The sequence below is a fragment of the Protopterus annectens genome, chromosome 6.part0 (genome assembly GCF_019279795.1).
Source record: "Protopterus annectens isolate FY-2018-M chromosome 6.part0, PAN1.0, whole genome shotgun sequence".
NCBI lineage: Eukaryota > Metazoa > Chordata > Ceratodontiformes > Protopteridae > Protopterus > Protopterus annectens.
This window is the reverse complement of record NC_056737.1, coordinates 830,126,626-830,145,919: the sequence shown is the minus strand read 5'-3', so window position 1 is coordinate 830,145,919 and position 19,294 is coordinate 830,126,626. Positions and strand designations below refer to the sequence as shown.

Here is a 19,294-nt window from a genome sequence, read left to right as displayed (position 1 = left end):
CATCGTGTTTCACTGTTGTAGTCATTACACTTGGGTTGAATCCCAAAGCTGAGGTAGGGCAGCTGGATCTAAATAGGATTAGGAGTGGTTATGAGGCCCTGCAGAACTGCAGTGGCAAAGCCTGCTCTGGATTTAGAGTAAAGAGGTAAGTGATAATGCTTGGTAAAAGTGTGCACTGAACTCCAAGTTGCAGCCTCCAAAATTTCCTTGGTTGGTACTCCTCTGAGAAAGGCTGCTGAAGTGGCTGCTGCCCTGGTAGAATGTGGCCTAATATTCTTAGGCACTGACTTGCCATGCTGTGCATAGCAGAAACAAATACAGTGTCCTATCCATTTTGAAATAGTCTGCTTTGAGATAGCCTTTCCTTGTGATCCTGCAGCATATACTACAAACAGTTGCTCAGTTTTTTTGAAAGCTTTTGTTTTGTCCAAGTAGAAGCATAGCTTCCTGTGTACGTCCAAAGAGTGCAGAAGTCTCTCCCCTTTATTCTGAGGATTTGGATAAAATTTTGGCAAATGAATGGTTTGGTTAAGAGCCACACTGGATACTACCTTTGGCATAAATGTTGGGTCTGTCCTTAGAGAAACCCTGTCCGGATGAAAAATGACAAAAGGTTCCACTGCCATTAATGCCTGTAACTCTGAGACTCATCTTGCTGAAGTTATTGCTAGGAGCACAGCAGTTTTCCATGATAAGAATTTTATAACAGCTGTATTGGCTGGCTCAAAAGGAGGCAGTGTGAGCTTTTCTAAGACAAAGTTGAGATCCCATGCAGGTATCGGTGCTCTCCTTGGGGGTCTTATGTTTTTTGCCCCTCTGAGGTACTGTCTTAGCAGTGGATGAGAGAAAATAGGAGGTTCTGTATTGTAATGAGCTGAAATGGCAGAGGCATGGATCTTAATTGATGAGAAGGATAGGCCTTTGTCCAGCATCTCAGTTAGGTATTGTAAAATCTGAGGAATATTTAGAACAAGTGGTTCAAGTCCTTGTGCCTGGTTCCAAGCACAGAATTTTTTTCCATTTTTCTGCATAAGATTTCCTGGTGCTGGGCCTCCTGGCTTCCAAAATGACATCCATAACAGCTTTAGAGAGAGGTGTGTTCTGAGTGGCTATATTATCTGCCATGAAGCCAGATTTAAGGTTCTGAGTTGGCTGTGCAGGATCTGATTGTTTTGTTGAGTCAGAAGATGAGGAATTTGAAGTAAAGTCCAGGCTGGGCCTTGAGACAAGCTCTTTAGGATTGGGTACCAGTGCTGGCGTGGCCAGTCTGAGGCAATCAGAATAATTTTTGGCTTCTCTTGTCTGACTTTTAGCACCTTGGGAAGGACAGGCAGTGGTGGAAAGGCATAAACTGTTAGGGTTTTCCAGCTGAAAGATAGAGCATCCACTTTCCATGCTTGTGAGTGATAAGTCCTTGCACAGAATCTCTGTAGTTGGCAGTTGTGAGGGGAGGCAAAAAGATCTACGTCTGGGCATCCCCATTTCCTTGTTATCATGCTGAAGACCTGTGGATTGAGTTTCCACTCGTGAGGGTCCATGAAGTTTCTGCTTAGTTCGTCTGCCAGAGTATTTTTCTTTCCTGGCAGTTATTGTGCCTGCAGATGAACTTGATAGGTCAGTGCTGTGTTCCACAAAGTCATGGCTTGCCTGCAGAGGGGATAGGAATGTGTGCCCCCTTGGTTGTTTATGTACCACATAACTGTAGTACTGTCCGTTTTTAGTAATAGCTGTCCTGGATGTAGTAGATCTTTGAAGGCTGTCAGGGCATTCTGTACAGCTAGCATCTCTTTTTGATTGATGTGAAGATGCATTTGGTCCGCGAGCCACGTGCCCTGAATACATTTTCCTGCCATGTGTGCCCCCCAGGCATAATCCGATGCATCTGTTTTTAGTGTCTGCCTGGCTGTGGGTAAAGTGAAAGGCTGTCCCTTGTTGTGGTGACAGGCCAGTGCCCACCATCGAAACTCCTGTTGCAGGCAGGGAATAAGAGTTATTGTTTCCATGCTGTGGCAATGTTGAGTCCAAACACTTTTTAGGTACCATTGTAGCTTGCATATGGAATTAGCAGGTTGCAGGATGCCATGAAGCCCAAAGCCTGCAGAATTTTTCTTGCAGATAGCTGGGTCTTTGTTGCCATTATTTGAAAGTAATGAGTCAGTTGCCTTTGCTTGTCTGGCGTGAGATAAGCCATCTGGGCAGTTGTATTTAAGCTTGCACCTAGGAATATTATCTCAAGAGGGCACTAGTTTTGATTTCTTTTCGTTTACTGTGTACCCTAGGCAAATTAGTAATCTTTTTACAAACGCCAGATGCTTTAGTAGAATCTCCTTACTCTCTGCTTGAATAAGGCAGTTGTCCAAGTAGGGATATATTTGAATTCCTTTTTGTCTGCAAAATGCAATTACTGGTGCCAGGCATTTTGTGAAGACCCTGGGCGCAGTAGATAAGCCAAAGGGCAGTGCAGAGAATTGGTAATGCATTGAGCCAGCTATGAATCTGAGGTATCTTCTGCAAGATTGTCTGATTGGGACATGCAGGTATGCCTCTTTGAGGTCCAAAGTAACTAACCAAGCCTTCTTGCCCAGCATGGGTAGAAGTTGCTGCAGTGTCAACATTCTGAGTTTTGGAACATCCAGGAAAGTATTTAGAATTGACAGGTCCAGTATTGGTCTCAAGGCTTTGTCCTTTCTGCGTACCAAGAAAAGTCTTGAGTAAAATCCTTGCCCCTGTTCTTGCTGTGGTACTTTTTGAATAGCTCTCATGTCCATGAGAGCAGAAATTTGTTTTTGTGTCTCTGCCCTTTGATTTTGTGGCAGGTATGGCATACCTTTTGACCTTGGTAGGGTGTAAAAGTGGAACCTGTAACCCTGAGTAACAATATTCAGTACCCATTTGTCCTGGGTGATCATGTGCCAATGTTGTGAGAAAAGTGCTAGTTTTCCCCCTAAGGGTGCTGCCAAAAGGTAAGTGCTTGGCATTTGTAGAGGGAAGTCATTGGGACTGTTTCCTATAAGGTTGTGATTTGTCTTCTCTGCCTTTGGGGGTTGAAGCACCCCATTGTTTAGGTCTGTATGAGCCTTGGGGCTGAGATCTGCCTCTTGGGCGTCTGTATCTGCCTCTTTGTGGCCTGTCTGACACCGGAAAGGACCAATTTTTAGAAGGCCAGTTCCTGCTAAATCTAGGTGGCTGAACCTGTAAGAAATCCTTCACTGTCTGCATTGATTTTGCTTTATTCTCCATTTTCTTTAACACTTCTTCTGCCTTAACACCAAACAAAATATCATGCTGTAATGGATCATCCAATAATTTTGCTTTAACATGATCAGGTAAACTTTGTTCTTTTAACCAAGAATGCCTTCGAATGACAAAGCCTGTAACTGCGGCTCTGCAAGAAGCCTCTAATGAATCAAAACTACATTGCAGAGTATGCTTTCCCACTTGTTCAGCTGCATGCAATAAATCCTGCATTTCCTTATTGTCAGGACATTCTGAGCTTGTAAGCATTTTCTGTTTTAGCAAAGACATTAGGTATTGTTGATATTTAAGCATGTGAAACTGGCAGTTTAAAGCCATTACAGCTAAAGTAGCAGAAGTGTAAACTTTTCCTCCCATCTATCCAGTGCTCTAGAATCCCTGTCAGAGGGAACAGGGTTTTTTGCAGTGGAAGCTTTGACCCCTTTGGGACCCTGAGAAATTGTTTCTGGGTCAGCAGCAGGGTTTTTATAAAGAAATTTATGAGAGTCTGGGACCCTGTAGTACCTATCTGGCTTGACTGGAGCAGTGGGTAAAGAATCAGGAGAAAAACTGGATTCAGAAAAAACATTATCAACAATATCTAGTACAGGGGGGATAGCAAGGAGTCTGTGCTGAGGCAGTAAAAGAAAGTCTGAGCCTTTTCTTGGATTCTGAATAATCCTGGCTCTCCCAATGTAAATGCTCCCTCATGGTGTGCAAGGTTTCCCCAAAAGTGTAATCCTCAGGAGGAGAGGCTGAAGGGATAGATTATTTAGCATCAGAGTCCTCATAGGGAAGAAGAGAATATCCCTGTTCTGAAGAGGAATCAGAGGAAATAGAAACCTGGTTAGAGGAGTCATAGTCAGTGTCTTGCCTACGCCTTTTGTCAGGAGGGGGATGGGAACCCCTGATCAAAGTAATTAGGTCCTCGGCCATTTTAAGCATCTGTTTCTTTGGCATGGATGACTGTCCAGGAGAATGCTGTACTTCAGTGGAGTCCAAGTGCTTTTTCTTGCACTTTTTCTTCAAAGGTACCTCTTCGGTGGGATGCTCCAGAGAGGTATCCAAAGATGATACAGCCAGACTGGTTCACTCCTGAGGCTTTTGTGGCCTCTGTCCCAGGGAATAGACTGGAGGAAGCTCCGGTTGAGGGGGATGGACAAGTTATTTGGCCCAACAGGGAAGGCACAGACTGTCTCTCCACAATGGACAAGGCCCTCACCATAGCTTGGAAGGCAGACCCTCTCGCAGAGGGATGGGAGCCAGGAACTGAAACATACTCCTTCGGTACCCTGGTCCCATCCCGCACCAAGGAAGCCGCTTCCAAAGCAGAAGCCAGGGTCAGACTTACATATGCGGAAGCCCCATGGAGCATGGTGGGCTCTGAAAGAATGAAAGTCGAACCCTGCCCCTTTGAACCTGAATCAAAACCTCAACCCTAGGAGGTCTCCAGTTCCAATAAACCAAAAGAGCTGAGGGTAATTATCGGTGTTGCAGAATGAGTCCTGACTGGCACTGAAACAATTGAAGCCAGGATGGTCAGTAGCAGGGGTTCTGAAATCTAAGCTGGGGTCGAAGGAGGAATTTGGATGGGTGTAGAACAAGGCAAGGTTCCAGAGCTAACAAGGCTAGGAACCAAAGATGGCGGTAATCCCCTCGCTGTCAGGAGCTGGTTGACCAGTCGCATAATGTCCAACTCTGGAAGGCTTTTAGGGGACCGAATAGAGGAAACAGATGGAGACCTTGGTGGTTGTCTCTCCAAAAATGGACTCCGATGACAGTCCACGAAGGAGTCGATCAAAAGTGAACAGGATGCCCTTGGTAAAACTCTCATTTGAGACTCGTCTGATACAGAGTGATCCACTGGTACCGAAGGGAGAGTTGTCTGCACCGATACCAGAGCTGAAGAGGTTAGTGTTGAGGAAAGAGTATCTCTTCCCACTGGTGTCGAGGAGACAGTTGGCAACATGGGAGACAGCCAATTTTGTAGGCTATTCCAAGGAGGCTGTCAGAACCAAATGAGTGCACCTTTTTGGTTTTAAAGAGAAAGATGATGATGATGATGATGAACTGGCTTTTGTTTTGGGACCACAGATAGCCTCTTCAAACTCAGATTTGAGAAGTCCTTTAAGTATCAGCTTATCTTTGCACTCTGTCAGGGTTCTAGGAGAAAACCCGTGACAGATGGCGCGATCTTCCTGAAGATGGACAGCACCAAGACAATAAACACAAAAGGTATGTGCATCTGAATTTGGTACTTTGCTTTCACACTTGTGACACCTCTTGAAACCAGAGGTGTCTTTAGAGGGTTTGTCAGCCATGAAAGAAGCTAAGGCCACCTGACACACACATATATACACACACAGAATTACAAACGGGCTTAACAAAGAAAATTTTTTTAATGTAATACAAAAGGAGAGGGTAGAAAAAATATAGCAAAGAACAGAATTTAAAAGTTAGACATTAGGGAAAAAACTAACTTACAGCTAGAAGAAAAGCTAAGGCTTGAAAGGTTGGTTGAACGCGTCTGGCATTACAAAGCAGAAACGAGATCTGAGGTAGTTTGGTGAGGAGCATTACAGGTAGAGCCTAGCTCGAGAGATTTTGGAAGGCGTGAGCTGGACCAATGGCCAAGTTGGTTCCAAGGCTCAGAACTGAGCCCACAGTCAAGGATTATGTGAAGACTGACATCAGCTCATTGGTTAAATATAGATGCAACTTATATGACAATAATTTAACATTTAGATAAACTGTATCCCGTGTATGGAAATTAAAGGTAAGTTAGTATAATATACACAAAATGCAATATGAAGTGATAGTAAAAACAGGGTTGTGGCATATTTAGATACAGAGTCAGTGGACAGCAACTGAATGAAGTAAAGAGGTGAGTGAGGGGGGAGTAAGATGGTGTAAGGTATGAACAGGTAATTGTTCATATTCAGGGATACAGTTTATCCCAGTTTATCCTGGCATTGAGCAAGAACAGAGCCAGGTTTTGGCTAGAAAGACTTTCAGAATGGTTTTAAAAAACTGGAGGGAGGGTACTGACCTGATGGATATGGGTAAGGAGTTCCCAGCCTTAGCAACATGGTACAAGTTACAGACTATGCCCAGCATATTTGATATGTTTGTGAACAAAGAAGAGTTTTTTGTTGTGGACAAAGAGGAGTTTTTTTGTCACTGGACTGTAATGACAGAGTGGGAACTTAATTGTGCAGAATGGTATTTAGTGTTGGACAAGCGGATGGATGCTGTATAATTTTATAGGTGGTGAGAAGCTGTATTAGTCAATGGGGTAGTTTTAACCAGAGTAGGCTTTTTAGTGCTATACAGTGGTGGGTTATGAAAGGGGTATTTGCTGCAACTTTAACCAACTTTATTATAGCATTGCACAAGCGTTGATTTTTGTGATGCCTGGAGGTTAGTAATGACAAGAGTGCCATAAAGTAGTGAGGGGATGAGGTAAGTACTTGCATGTGTAATTTTAGTTGTGTTGGTGAAAAAGTTTTGGCCCTGTAAAGCATCAATTTTGCATATGTAAGTCAAATTTAAGATCACCCACTATCATCCATAATAATTTGCTATGAGAAGTGACTTCAATGGTTGCATTACTAACAGAGTGGCACATGAAATGATATACTAAATTATCACATTAAACACATCTCCTTCTTCTCTTACTGCTGGTTGCTTTGAAAGTTGTTTTTTATGTTTACTGTTCCTTGTACATTCATTGTGCACTGCCCTAAGTTATGCTGTTGCAAGTATTTCATTTTCAACATAATAGGTATAATTTCTCATATAAAAAGAATACTGTGGGAAATATCAGATGATGAATCAGAAAATTAGTTTAGTCAGCCTGTGGAAATGTTTACTTTTTAAAGCCCTACGTTAAAAACAATGTACATCATACCTGAAGTTCTTGGTACAACTTCTTTAGCTCCAATCCAGCAGGTCCAGAAACGTGTCCAGTGTATGACTGGAAACCATTAAGTTTTCCTTTACGCAAATCTTCCAACTGTTGCGTCAGCTGTTCAACTTTAACAACTGCAGCCTGAAGCTCTTGCTGCTTTTCCTGAAATATGGCATTGATGTGCTCAATTTCAGCAGCTAAATAGGTAACACACACACAAAAAAAGAATACGCATTACTAGTCAGTTATTTACAGTCTTAATGACAGTTACACCTTGATTTAATCTATACTGATATATGTCAAAATAAATCAATAAACAACGTCTGAACAATTACAGAAAGTTTTTATTCTCTGCCAACTACATCATCTATAAAAATGAGTTAAATAACACAGGTAAAAGTTGCATAAACAATAAACTTGTTCCTCCTCACATGCATTCTACTACTCATGTAGGTTTCCAAAGGCTTTGCAATAATTTTTACAGAGGTGACTTCCAATGGTATGTATTAAAACTACAGTACAGTTGGACGTCCAAGATGGCTGCACACAGATCAACCTGTTTATCAGCGCTATCCCAGAGAAAATTGAAACTCGGGTGGGGGAGTAAAGCTTTTGAATTAGTTAACAACTGATTAGTAATTACACTGAATGGATGCCAGCAAAGAAGACATTAGGAGAAAGTAAGAGGAAATCATAATGAAAAAGGAAAAAAATCCATCTGTGAAGAATCTTGCATCTGTTCAGCAAAATGCAGTTCAGCTTTCAGCTATGGTACAGAAGATGGCCTCCAGTAAATTAGAGAAAAAAATGGAAATGGATCAAACGCATTCAGATGGATCTAAAATAAATGAAACAATTAAAGAATATATAAAGTTAAATAAAAGGCATGAAAAAATAGAAGCTTTAACTAGTTATTCAGATGAGCCGATAAAACTGCAAAAATTGGAGTTTGAAATGAAAGAAAAACACTGGCGGAGTACAAGGCTTTTCAAGAATAGTGGTTTCAAAAAATAGCTGAATTAGAAGACAGAGCAAATAGAAAAAGTTTTAAATTTTTTGTTGCACCAGAGCAAATGGAAGAAGGTACAGCTGTGTAAGTAAAACTTGCCATAACAGTAGATGTTTGAATGATCACTGCTGCTGTAGCCATCGCTGTATGGGTTATATTCTGCCAAGGATGTAACAGCTGGCCAGCTTCAAAAGCTTCAGGGCACATTTCACTCTTTCAAACTGTCAGGTAGCTTGAGATGAGCTGACCAAAAGACAAGTTTGGGTGCCAAGCCCTTCACTGTTTTCCAGAAAGGACAATGCTAAGAGCAACACAAACTAAATGTCCGCACCCTGGCATAAAAAACACACCAAAATACAAGGGGCGTAGAGGGAAGGGAGCGGCTAAATCAGCAATGATCATTCGAGCATTTACTGTTATAGTAAGTTTACTTACACGACTGTACTATGTTCATTCATATTGATACCTGCTGCAGCAGCCTTAGTTATATGGGTAGATTACCCTAGCTTAGTACATTTGGAAGGTGGAAGAAGAATTACCCAGGAGCACCTGGAGAATAAGGAATCAAGCTTATAGTGCTTTGTAAAAATATGTAAAGGACCAAGAAGCACCTTCTAGAATACTTCTAGAATCCAACCCTTTCCAAAAAGCCATAAGATGAAGCCAAGACCCTGGTAGAGTGGGCCTTGACCCTGCCTGGAATACTTCTGTTACGGTGAGTATAACCAAAGGTAATAGCCTTTGATAAGAATTTGGGAATAATTTGTTTTGACACAGATTGTCCCCCCTTCCTGCCTTCACAAGAAATGAGCAATTGATTCAAAGATCTGAAAAATTTAGCTCTGTCAAGACAGTAACATAATTGTCAGTGTACAGCCAAGGTATGGAGTACACTTTCTCCCTCATTTTTAGGTTCAAAAGCAAAGAAAACGCAAAATACATCCACCAAGGGAGTTAAAACCTCCTGAAGTTCTCCTTACTAAATATCCACTGAAACGGCCAAAAACTAAAAAATAGACTTCTAAGATTCTGCGTAAGAATCAGTAGCTCAGATGACCACCAAGTAAAGCCAGTCAGAGCTCAACGTTCACATAAAAAAAATGAATTCAACAACTTAAACATTTACTGTAGTAAATCCTTAGGCTTAGATAAACAGTCGAGAATTCTCTTTGCTCCTCAAGAAATAATTTATTATTTCTTTTCAGCAATTCGCTAGGCGAGAGCTTACAGTATTGACACAAATCATTCTGTCTCACGTATTTATACATACTTTCATACAAGCCTTAAAAAACTGATTTATAAGCAAGCTTCTCAGGTTGATTTAATACTACTCGCATAGGCAAACCCACGAACACACTTACTGGAGGAATCTCAATGTCACCACCATTCGCTAAGTTAAGTCAACCCCTCCTATCAGCATTCAGGCAAGGACTAGCAGGCCAATGGTAAAGCTTGCTTATAAATCAGTTTAAGACTTGTACGAAAATATGTATAAATATGTGAGACAGAATGATTTGTGTCAATACTGTAAGCATTCACCTACTGAACTTCTGAAAAAAAATACATTCTTTCTTGAGGAAAAAAGAAAATTCTAGACTGTTTATCTAAGCCTAAGGATTTAATACAGTATTTGTTTAAGTTGTTAAATTCAATTTTTTATGTGAATGTTGAGCTCTGACTGGCTTTACTTGGTATTCATCCGAGATAGTGATTCTTACACAAAATCTTACAACTCTTATCTTTTAGTTTTTCATTTTTAGGTTCCACGAAAGAAAACGGGAAAGTGTACAGTTTGGCTTAAAGTAAGCTTGGATAACACATAGGCATAATAGAAAGATTAGTTCTCAAAGAAACCATCTCAATGTGGAAAATGAGACAGAGCTAACTTACCATAAGAGCTTGCAACTCACATACCCTTCTTGTAGAGATCAGAGCAATCAGTAAAACTGTTTCCCAATGTTACGAACCTCCGATAAGCCAGGTTAGCGGTTTCAAATGGAGCAAATGTTAGTTTCTCTAACAAAAAAATCAAGTTTCCAAGGAGGGGGGGGCACCAATTTACTTGGAGATCTATCATGCAAAACCTTTTCAAAACTATTTTGATATGAGACTGCATTGAAAAAGAAGGATCCATGGCCAGACATGGTGAAACAACCAGAGAATGAACCTAGACAGAGGAATAAGAAAGGCCATAGGATAGTAACACACACAAATATTGTAAAACCAGGAAACAACTAGCCATGAATGAGTGGTACCAACTTAACCAGCAACTAGAAAACTTCTTCTATTTGCTAATATATGACTTTCCAGTAGGAGGCTTTCTTGCCTCAATAAGTACCTGCTGCACATCCACAATAAACAGATGCCTAAAAGGAATTAAGACCCTATCATCCAAGCATTCTATTGAAGTTGACTAATACCGAGGTGCATCAAACACCCCTATTCTTGTGCAAGTAGATCCGGTGTGTAAGGAAGCTTGTGGTAATTGCCCCTGGCCATTTCCAAAATGGAGAACCACGGAGCTTGGGCCAGAAGGGAGTCCCCACAATGATCTTGGGGATTCTTTCTGAATCTTCATAAGCATCTGGGATATTAGTGTAAAGGGTGAAAAAGCATACAGGGACATTCTTGTCCAAGAAAAAGAAAAGATATCTATCTCCCAGGCAACCCGCGGTAGTGGTGCTGTGGTTGCGTTGTCGTCTCACAGCAAGACGTTGTCGAGTTCAATTCTCAGCTAGAGCGTCTTCTGTGTGGAGGCATGCGTGAATGGGCGTGCCTTCGTTGAAGGTTGTGCGTCAGGGCTGGTAACTCGGCACGTAAAAATCCACTACCAAACATTAGCGGACTGGAGTTCCGCTGTGGCAACCCTTAACCGGGATAAGCTGAAAGACACAACATCTATCTCCCAGGCCTTCTTGCACAGAGGACTATAACAGAATCTTGTCAGTTGATTCTTCAGAAAGGAAGCACAGATCTGCTTAAAAATACAGTTGTGAAAAATCTTACCATAACAGCAGATGCCCTTCTCTTCACTGCTGCAGTACTCTTCACTCTAGGGATCACCTGCTAAGGATAGCCCAACCTCCAGCCAATATACCAAAGCATTCAGCTCTTATAGGTGCCATACGTCACTTGTGCTCCCAGCACATGACATAGGGCATAAAAGTGATGTATGGATTAAAGCACCCAACACAAAAAGTACTACAAGGAACAGAATATCCTCAGGGACAAGGAGGAAACATATGCATCCAGAAGGAAAAATAAACAAGAAAAAGGGAGAAAGGGACCCTCAGCCAGGAGGGAAACAGGAAATAGGACAAGAGGCAGAAAAGAGGGGGAAGGAGGAAGAGGGCAAATACTGCAACAGTGAAGGGGACATCTACTGTTATGGTAAGATTTCACACAAAGTACAGTTTTGTACCTACCATAAATGTAGATGTCCGAACTGGATAGCATCTGCAGTCATAACAAATGGGTTGTCCTGTCGTCAGGCAGCCCTTCGGTCGGCCGGATTCCAAAGTCTGGGTCCGGCTTCGGCTGATGTCGCACTTCACCCGACGTCATCTCTGCTGGTCTTCGGGTATAAAGGCATCAGCCGACACCATTTTCCTCAGTGTTTCTTGCCCCAGATGCCAGTTGCCCTCTTGGAAGGCTAAATTTTGGATAAATGCCAATGTTTCCAAAAAGTAGAAGGCAAACACAAAAATAAGCATGTATGTACATATATACAAACAAATACACCATAAGAGACTCCCCCCCCCAGGTAGCTATTAGGAGGGTAAATACCCTAGGAGTACCACAGAGGGGAAGGAGGGTGGGTAATCCTGACTGCAGATGCTATCCAGTTCGGACATCTACATTTATGGTAGGTACAAAACTGTACTATGTCCATCATGGATGCATCTGCAGTCATAACAAATGGGTAGAATACCATAGCCAAACTAGGGGTGGAGGAAGAAAAATTATGGTGTAGTTAGGATCCCTTGCAGTACAGCAGTGGCAAACCCTGCTCGGGATCTAGAGTATAGAGGTAAATTATAATGCTTGGCAAATGTATGCACGAAGGTCCAAGTAGCCGCCTCAATAATGTCCTTGGTTGCCACTCCTCGTAAGAAAGCTGTGGTAGTGGCTGTAGCCCTTGTAGAATGAGGTCTTATGTTCTGTGGAATTGGTTTTCCATGGTAGGAGTAACAGAATCTTATGCAATTTCCTATCCATTTGGAGATTGTCTGTTTGGAAATTGCTTTTCCTTCCCTTCCTGTTGCATAGGCTACTAAAAGCTGGTCAGTTTTTCTGTTACTTTTGGTTCTGTCCAGGTAGTAGCGTAACTGCCTATGTACATCCAAGGTATGCAGCAGTCTTTCCCCCCTGTTCTGTGGATTGGGAAAGAAGGTAGGTAGGTGGATTGCCTGGTTTAAAGACACTCTGGATACCACCTTAGGCATAAATGTAGGATTAGTTCTCATGGACACCCTATCTTGATGGAAGATTAGGAAGGGTTGCACTGCCATTAAGGCCTGTAGTTCCGAAACCCTCCTTGCTGAAGTAATTGCCAGTAGGAAAGCAGTTTTCCATGACAGGTGTTGCAGATCTGCTGTTGCTGCTGGTTCAAACGGAGGGAGTGTCACCTTTTCTAGCACAAAGTTCAAGTCCCATGCTGGTAATGGTGGTTTCCTAGGAGGTTTTACATTCTTGATCCCTCTGAGGAACTGCCTGAGTAGAGGATGCGAAAAGACAGGTGGATCGAAGCTGTATTCTGCTGAAATAGCTGATGCATGTATCTTGATGGAGGAATAGGACAGGCCTGTATGTAGAAGCTCTGCCAAGTACTCCAGGATGTTAGCAATATCTATGTTCGACACATCTTTTCCTCTTTCAGTACTCCAAATGACAAACCTTTTCCATTTTCCTGCATAGTTCCTTCTTGTTGAAGGTCTGCGGGCTTCAAGGATAATGTCTTTAACCCTTTGGGATAGGTCTGGGTTAGTTGCTGCTATGTGATGTTCCAGGCAGTCAGTTGCAAGGTTTTTAGGTTTGGATGCATGATGTTGTAGTTGTTCTGAGTTAACATCAAAGGCATCAGCGGTATTGACCACATTCTCCCCCGAGACATGCTCCTCAGCAATGGGTACCAGTGTTGTCTTGGCCAATTCGGAGCTATCAGGATTATCCTTGGACGTTCCTCTTTGATTTTCAGTAGTACCTTGTGCATCAAGGGAAGAGGTGGGAATGCATATGCTGTCAGGCCTTTCCAGCTGAAGGATAGAGAGTCCACCTTCCATGCAAGTGGGTGGTATGTCCTTGTGCAGAATTTTTGGAGCTGGTGATTGAGTGGGGATGCGAATAGGTCTATTTGTGGCATTCCCCATTTCTTTGTGATGGCCTTGAAGATGTCCGGTGTAGCATCCATTCGTGAGCATCCGAGGTGGTTCTGCTTAACATGTCTGCTAGGGTGTTCTCTTTCCCGGCACAAATATGGCCTGTAACTGGATGTTGTAGCTCAGAGCCAGATTCCAAAGGTCCAGAGTCATTCTGCATAGGGGGTATGAATGAGTGCCTCCCTGTTTGTTGATGTACCACATGACTGTGGTGTTGTCTGTCCTTATCATTAAATGGCCTTCTTTGAGGAATGGTCTGAATTTTTGGATTGCTAGTTTTACTGCCAGCATTTCTTTTTGGTTTATGTGCAGGTGCAGCTGGTCTTGAGTCCACAATCCTTGTATGCATTTGTCCAGCATGTGCGCCCCCCATCCTAGGTCTGAGGCGTCCGTTATGATGGTTTGGCTTGCTTGAAAGTTGTGGAAGGGTAAGCCTGGGTTTGACTGGCATGCTTGAGCCCACCATAGGAACTCCTGTTTTAGGCATGGGATTAGTGGGATTTCGGTTTCTAAGCTGTGCCTGTGTTGAGACCATAAATTCTTTAGGTACCACTGTAGCTTTCTCATATGCAGTCTGGCATGTGGGACCAAGATTATGCATGATGCCATGAATCCCAAGGCCTGCAGAACTTTTCTTGCTGTTAGTTTGTTCTGCTTTGTTAATGCCAAGAAGAAAAGAGGGAGTTCTTTTTGTTTTTCTGCAGTTAGGAATGCCATTTGTTTTACTGTGTCCAATTCCGCACCAAAGAATGTTCTTGTTTGGGATGGTATCAGCCTTGACTTTTGTAAATTGAATGTGTATCCCAGGGCTTGTAGCAAGCAAATGACCCTTTGTAAATCTGTTGTCAGCTTGCTTTTGTTGTCCGCTTGTAACAGGCAGTCGTCCAGGTATGGATAAATTTGGATTCCCTGTAGTCTGCAGTGAGCGATTACTGATGCCAGGCATTTTGTGAATACTCTGGGCGCAGTAGATAAGCCAAAGGGCAAGCTGAGAATTGATAATGCTCTGATCCTGCAAGAAATCTGAGGTATCTTCTGCAATTTGGTCGAATGGGGACGTGCAGGTATGCCTCCTTGAGATCTAGAGTTACCAGCCAACACTCCTTGCCCAGCATGGGAAGAAGTTGCTGTAGGGTCAGCATTTTGAATTTTGGGACAATGATGTATGTGTTTAAGACGGACAGGTCGAGAATAGGTCTCCAACTTTTCTCTTTTCTTGGTACTAGGAAGAGTCTGGAGTAGAATCCTTTGCCCTGTTCTGTTATTGGTACTCTTTCCACAGCTCTCATCTTTGCTAATTTCGCTATCTGCTGTAGAGCTTCTGTTTTTTGATTTGGAGGTAGGTTTGGCATTCCTCTTTTTACTGGTAAGGTGTGGAAGTGGAACTCGTAGCCTTGGTCTATGGTTTGCAAAATCCACTTGTCTTTTGTGATATAGTGCCAATTTTTCGAAAATAAGGCTAACTTTCCGCCTAAAGGTGCTGCTATTTGCTCCCTGGTAGGCGGTGTCAGAGCCAAGTCACTGTGATTGTCCTGTTGCAGTGGCAGTGGTTGTGTCTGTGCCTCGGTTATTGCCTTGCCACTGTCGTCCTCTGTAGGCACCTCCTCTGGATTGATTTCTGCCTCTAGAGCGTCTATTCCTGCCTCTTTGGGATTTTGTGGAGTCGAAAGGAGCAATTTTTGGCAGGCCAGTTCCTGCTAAACCTTGGGGCTGAACCTGTAAGAAATCTTTAACTGTTTGTACAGATTTTGCCTTCTCTTCCATTTTCTTCATTACTTGCTGAGCAGGTGTACCAAATAGACTGGCCTTATCCATAGGAGCATCTAACAGCTTTGCTTTAACATGATCCGGTAAGACCTGTTCTTTCAACCATGCATGCCTTCTTATCACTGTGCCAGTCATGGCTGATCTAAATGAAGCCTCCAGTGCATCATAGCCACATTTTAAAGAATGGTTACTAACCTGTTGGATGTTATTCACCATTTCTAAAACATATTTCTTATCTAAGGAATCATCAGAGGACAGCTTTTAGTTAACTGATCAAGCATAAACTCTTGGTATTGGATCATATGAAACTGACAGTTTAAAGCTCTATCTGAGAGAGTAGCAGAGGTGTAAACTTTTTCCCCATCTCTAAGGACCTGGATTCCCTTTCAGAAGGGATAGGGTTTTTGCTGAGGTCGAGGCTACTGCCTTAGGCCCCTGGGATATAGTTTCAGGATCTGCAAGTGGGGCCTTGTATAGGTGGTGATGAGTGTCTGGCACCCTGTAAAATCTATCTGGTTTGGCAGGGGCTGGAGGTAAAGAATCAGGAGCAGTGCAAACATCATTAAATGCATCATCCACAACAGGCAGTACAGGAGGTATAGCTAAGGGCCTATGTTGTGGTAAGTGCAGAAAAGTCCTAAGCCTTTTCTTGAATCTGAGAAATCTTGTCCCTGCCATTGGAATTGTTCTCTCATGGCATGTAAGGTTTCCTCAAAGGAAAATTCCTCTGGTGGAGAGGCAGCTGGAATGGATTCTTCAGCATCTGAATCTTCATAAGTAGAAAAAGGAGCCTCTGGCTGGTCTGTAATGTCTGAGTCATCCGCAGAATCATCAGAGGACACTGGCTCGGGGCTCTGCTCTAGGTCTCTTTTCTGGGGCTGAGAGGCCCTGTCTGGGTGAGATTGGGATCCCCTAATTAAGGATATTAAATCCTCTGCCAGAGTAAGCATTTGTGAACTTGAAGTGGGCCTGTGTGAGGGGGGCTTAACAGGCACTGATTTAACAGATTTGGCTGCTTTAGCCCTGGCAAAGGCCTTAATAGACATGGCTGCAGGAGGCCTAGCAGCACCACGTGCTGGGGTAGAGACATCCAAAGGGATGGTGTCTGATAAATCACTAGGAACCACAATTGTAGGCAAAATTTCTGAGGCCGATTCAACTAAGGTAGCAGGAGCCTCAGTAGTAGTCATGGATTCAGCTGAAGATTGACCGGTTTTCTCGGTTTCGGCCGAAACCGAGACACTCGCGGCTTGCTTAACTGTGGTTTCGGCCGAAACCGCGAGTGTCGGTCCTTTTCTTTGCGTTTTTTAACAATTTGGGTAGTCTGAGGATCCGACGGCATAATGTACGCAAAATCTGAGCCGAAAAACTGTTCAGCAAACTCCGACCGACACCTAAGCGTTCGTCGGTTGAAGGAAGCACAGGCCGAACAGGCTGCTACGTCGTGGTCTGGGCCTAAGCAAGGCAGGCAGTAAGAGTGGAAATCTTTATGAGGTATTTGTTTCCCACAAGTTAAACAGTTATTGACTTTTTCTGACATCGGCTGAGGCAAGAAAGAGTCCCCAACGGGATACTTAGCTTTTTAGAAGTCTTCGAAGTAGTATTCGGTAATAGTAATCTCTGGATCTGACCGACCGGCACTTGCGAACAGCTTCTGCTTGGCCACGCGGCAAGAAAGACTGAGGAAAATGGCGTCGGCTGATGCCTTTATACCCGAAGACCAGCAGAGATGACGTCGGGTGAAGTGCGACATCAGCCGAAGCCGGACCCAGACTTTGGAATCCGGACGACCGAAGGGCTGCCTGACGACAGGACAACCCATTTGTTATGACTGCAGATGCATCCATGAAGGACATCTGTGCTATACCCTTCTGTATCACTTTTGTTGTAATCTTCACCTTAGGAAGAGTACAAGCACCCAACAGAAAGCCTAGGAGGAAGAAGGCACACAAACCCATGCAGAATAGCCTTGGCAAAACCTGTTTTGGCCCTGGAAATAAAATCCAACATGTAATGTTTAGCTAACGTATGAAGAGAGAACCAAATACCAGACTTAAGGATAGAAATAGTACCCAGACCCTTAAAAAAGGGCACCAGAGGAGGTAAAGTACAGTTATGTACACTTACCATAAATGTAGATGTTCGAGTGTATCACTGTTGCAGTCATTACATTTGGGTAATCCTGCTGGCAGGTTGCCCTCAGTCGGCCTGAATTCCAAAGTCTTGGGTCCTGTGTTGGCTGTCGTCGCCCCTTCCCTGACGTCAGGTTGTCAGGGGTATAAAAGAAGCAGCTGACGTCATTTTCTTTAGTTTTTCTTGCCCCAGATGTCAGGTGTCCCCAAAAAGGGTAGTCAAAATTTAAATCTATATATAAAATAACATGCAGCAATATAAACTTTACCTTCATCCACCAGCAAATACACCACATAGGTTGTATAAATCAGACAAGGAAAGATAGGTTCCATCAGAAGAAAAAGGGGGAATGGCAGGTGGGTAACCTGGACTGCAACAGTGAATACACTCGAACATCTACATTTATTGTAAGTGTACACAACTGTACTATGTTCTTCGTGTTTCACTGTTGCAGTCATTACATTTGGTTAGATTCCCAAAGCTATGGTTGGGAGGCTGGAGCTAAACAGCATTAGGAGCGGCTATGAGACCCTGCAGAACTGCCATGGCAAAGCCTGCCCTGGATTTAGAGTAGAGTGGCAGATGATAGTGCTTTGTAAAGGAGTGCACTGAACTCCAAGTAGCGGCCTCTAAAATGTCCTTGGTTGGTACTCCTCTGAGAAAGGCTGCTGAAGTGGCTGCAGCTCTAGTGGAATGTGGCCTAATGCCCTTAGGCACTGGCTTTCCATGGTATAAGTAGCAGAAACGAATGCAGTGGCCTATCCATTTTGAAATAGTCTGCTTTGAGATAGCCTTTTCTTGTGATCCTGCAGCATATGTCACTAGTAATTGCTCTGTTTTTCTGAAAACTTTGGTTCTGTCCAAGTAGAATCTAAGCTGTCTGTGTACGTCCAAAGAATGCAGAATTCCTTCCCCCTTGTTCTGTGGATTTGGATAAAAAGTTGGCAGATGAATGGTTTGGTTAAGAGCCACACTGGACACCACTTTAGGCATAAATGTTGGGTTTGTCCTCAGGGAGACCCTGTCCGGATAAAAAATGATAAAAGGTTCCACAGCCATGAGTGCCTGTAGCTCTGAAACTCTTCTTGCAGAAGTTATTGCTAGGAGAAGAGCGGTTTTCAAAGATAAAAACTTTAAATCAGCAGTAGCAGCTGGCTCAAAAAGAGGCAGGGTGAGTTTTTCCAAGACATAGTTGAGGTCCCATGCAGGCATTGGTGATCTCCTTGGAAGCCTGAAATTTTTGGCTCCTCTGAGGTACTGTTTTAATAAGGAAGGAGAAAAGATTGGTGGCTCTGCATTGTAATGAGCCAAAATGGCAGAGGGATGAATTTTAATAGATGAGAAAGATAGGCCTTTGTCCAGCATCTCAGTTAAGTATTGTAAAATCTGAGGAATATCTGGCACAGCTGTATCTGTTCCTTGCGCCTGGTTCCAAGCACAGAATCTCTTCCATTTTCCAGCATAAGATTTTCTAGTACTAGGCCTCCTGGCTTCTAAAATGACATCCATCACAGCTTTGCTGAGAGGTGTGTTTTGTATGATTACATTATCCGCCATGCTGCCAGGTTTAAAGTCCTGAGCTGGCTGTGCAGGATCTGATTGTTTTGCTGGGACAGTAGATGCGGTACTTGAGGTAGGGTCCAAGCTGGAAATTGAGACAAGCTCCTTAATATTGGGTACCAATGCTGGTGGGGCCAGTCTGGTGCAATCAGTATCATCTTTGGCTTCTCATGTCTGACCTTTAGGAGTACCCTGGGGAGGACAGGCAGAGGGGGAAAGGCATACACTGATAGGTTTTTCCAGCTGAAGGATAGGGCGTCCACTTTCCATGCTTGTTTGTGATGAATCCTTGTGCAGAATCTC

At 43.2% G+C, this 19,294-nt stretch overlaps 1 protein-coding gene across 5 annotated transcripts in view; it reads right to left on the bottom strand.

The window, feature by feature from the left end:
* PPP1R13B (protein phosphatase 1 regulatory subunit 13B) overlaps positions 1 to 19,294 on the bottom strand; it is a 2,314,431-nt gene that overhangs the window by 1,068,256 nt on the left and 1,226,881 nt on the right. For all 5 annotated transcript variants that reach the window (XM_044074501.1, XM_044074499.1, XM_044074502.1 and 2 more), the window contains exon 7: positions 7,145 to 7,341. In XM_044074501.1, coding sequence (XP_043930436.1) covers positions 7,145 to 7,341 — 197 coding nt within the window. The remainder of the gene's footprint in view (positions 1 to 7,144; positions 7,342 to 19,294) is intronic.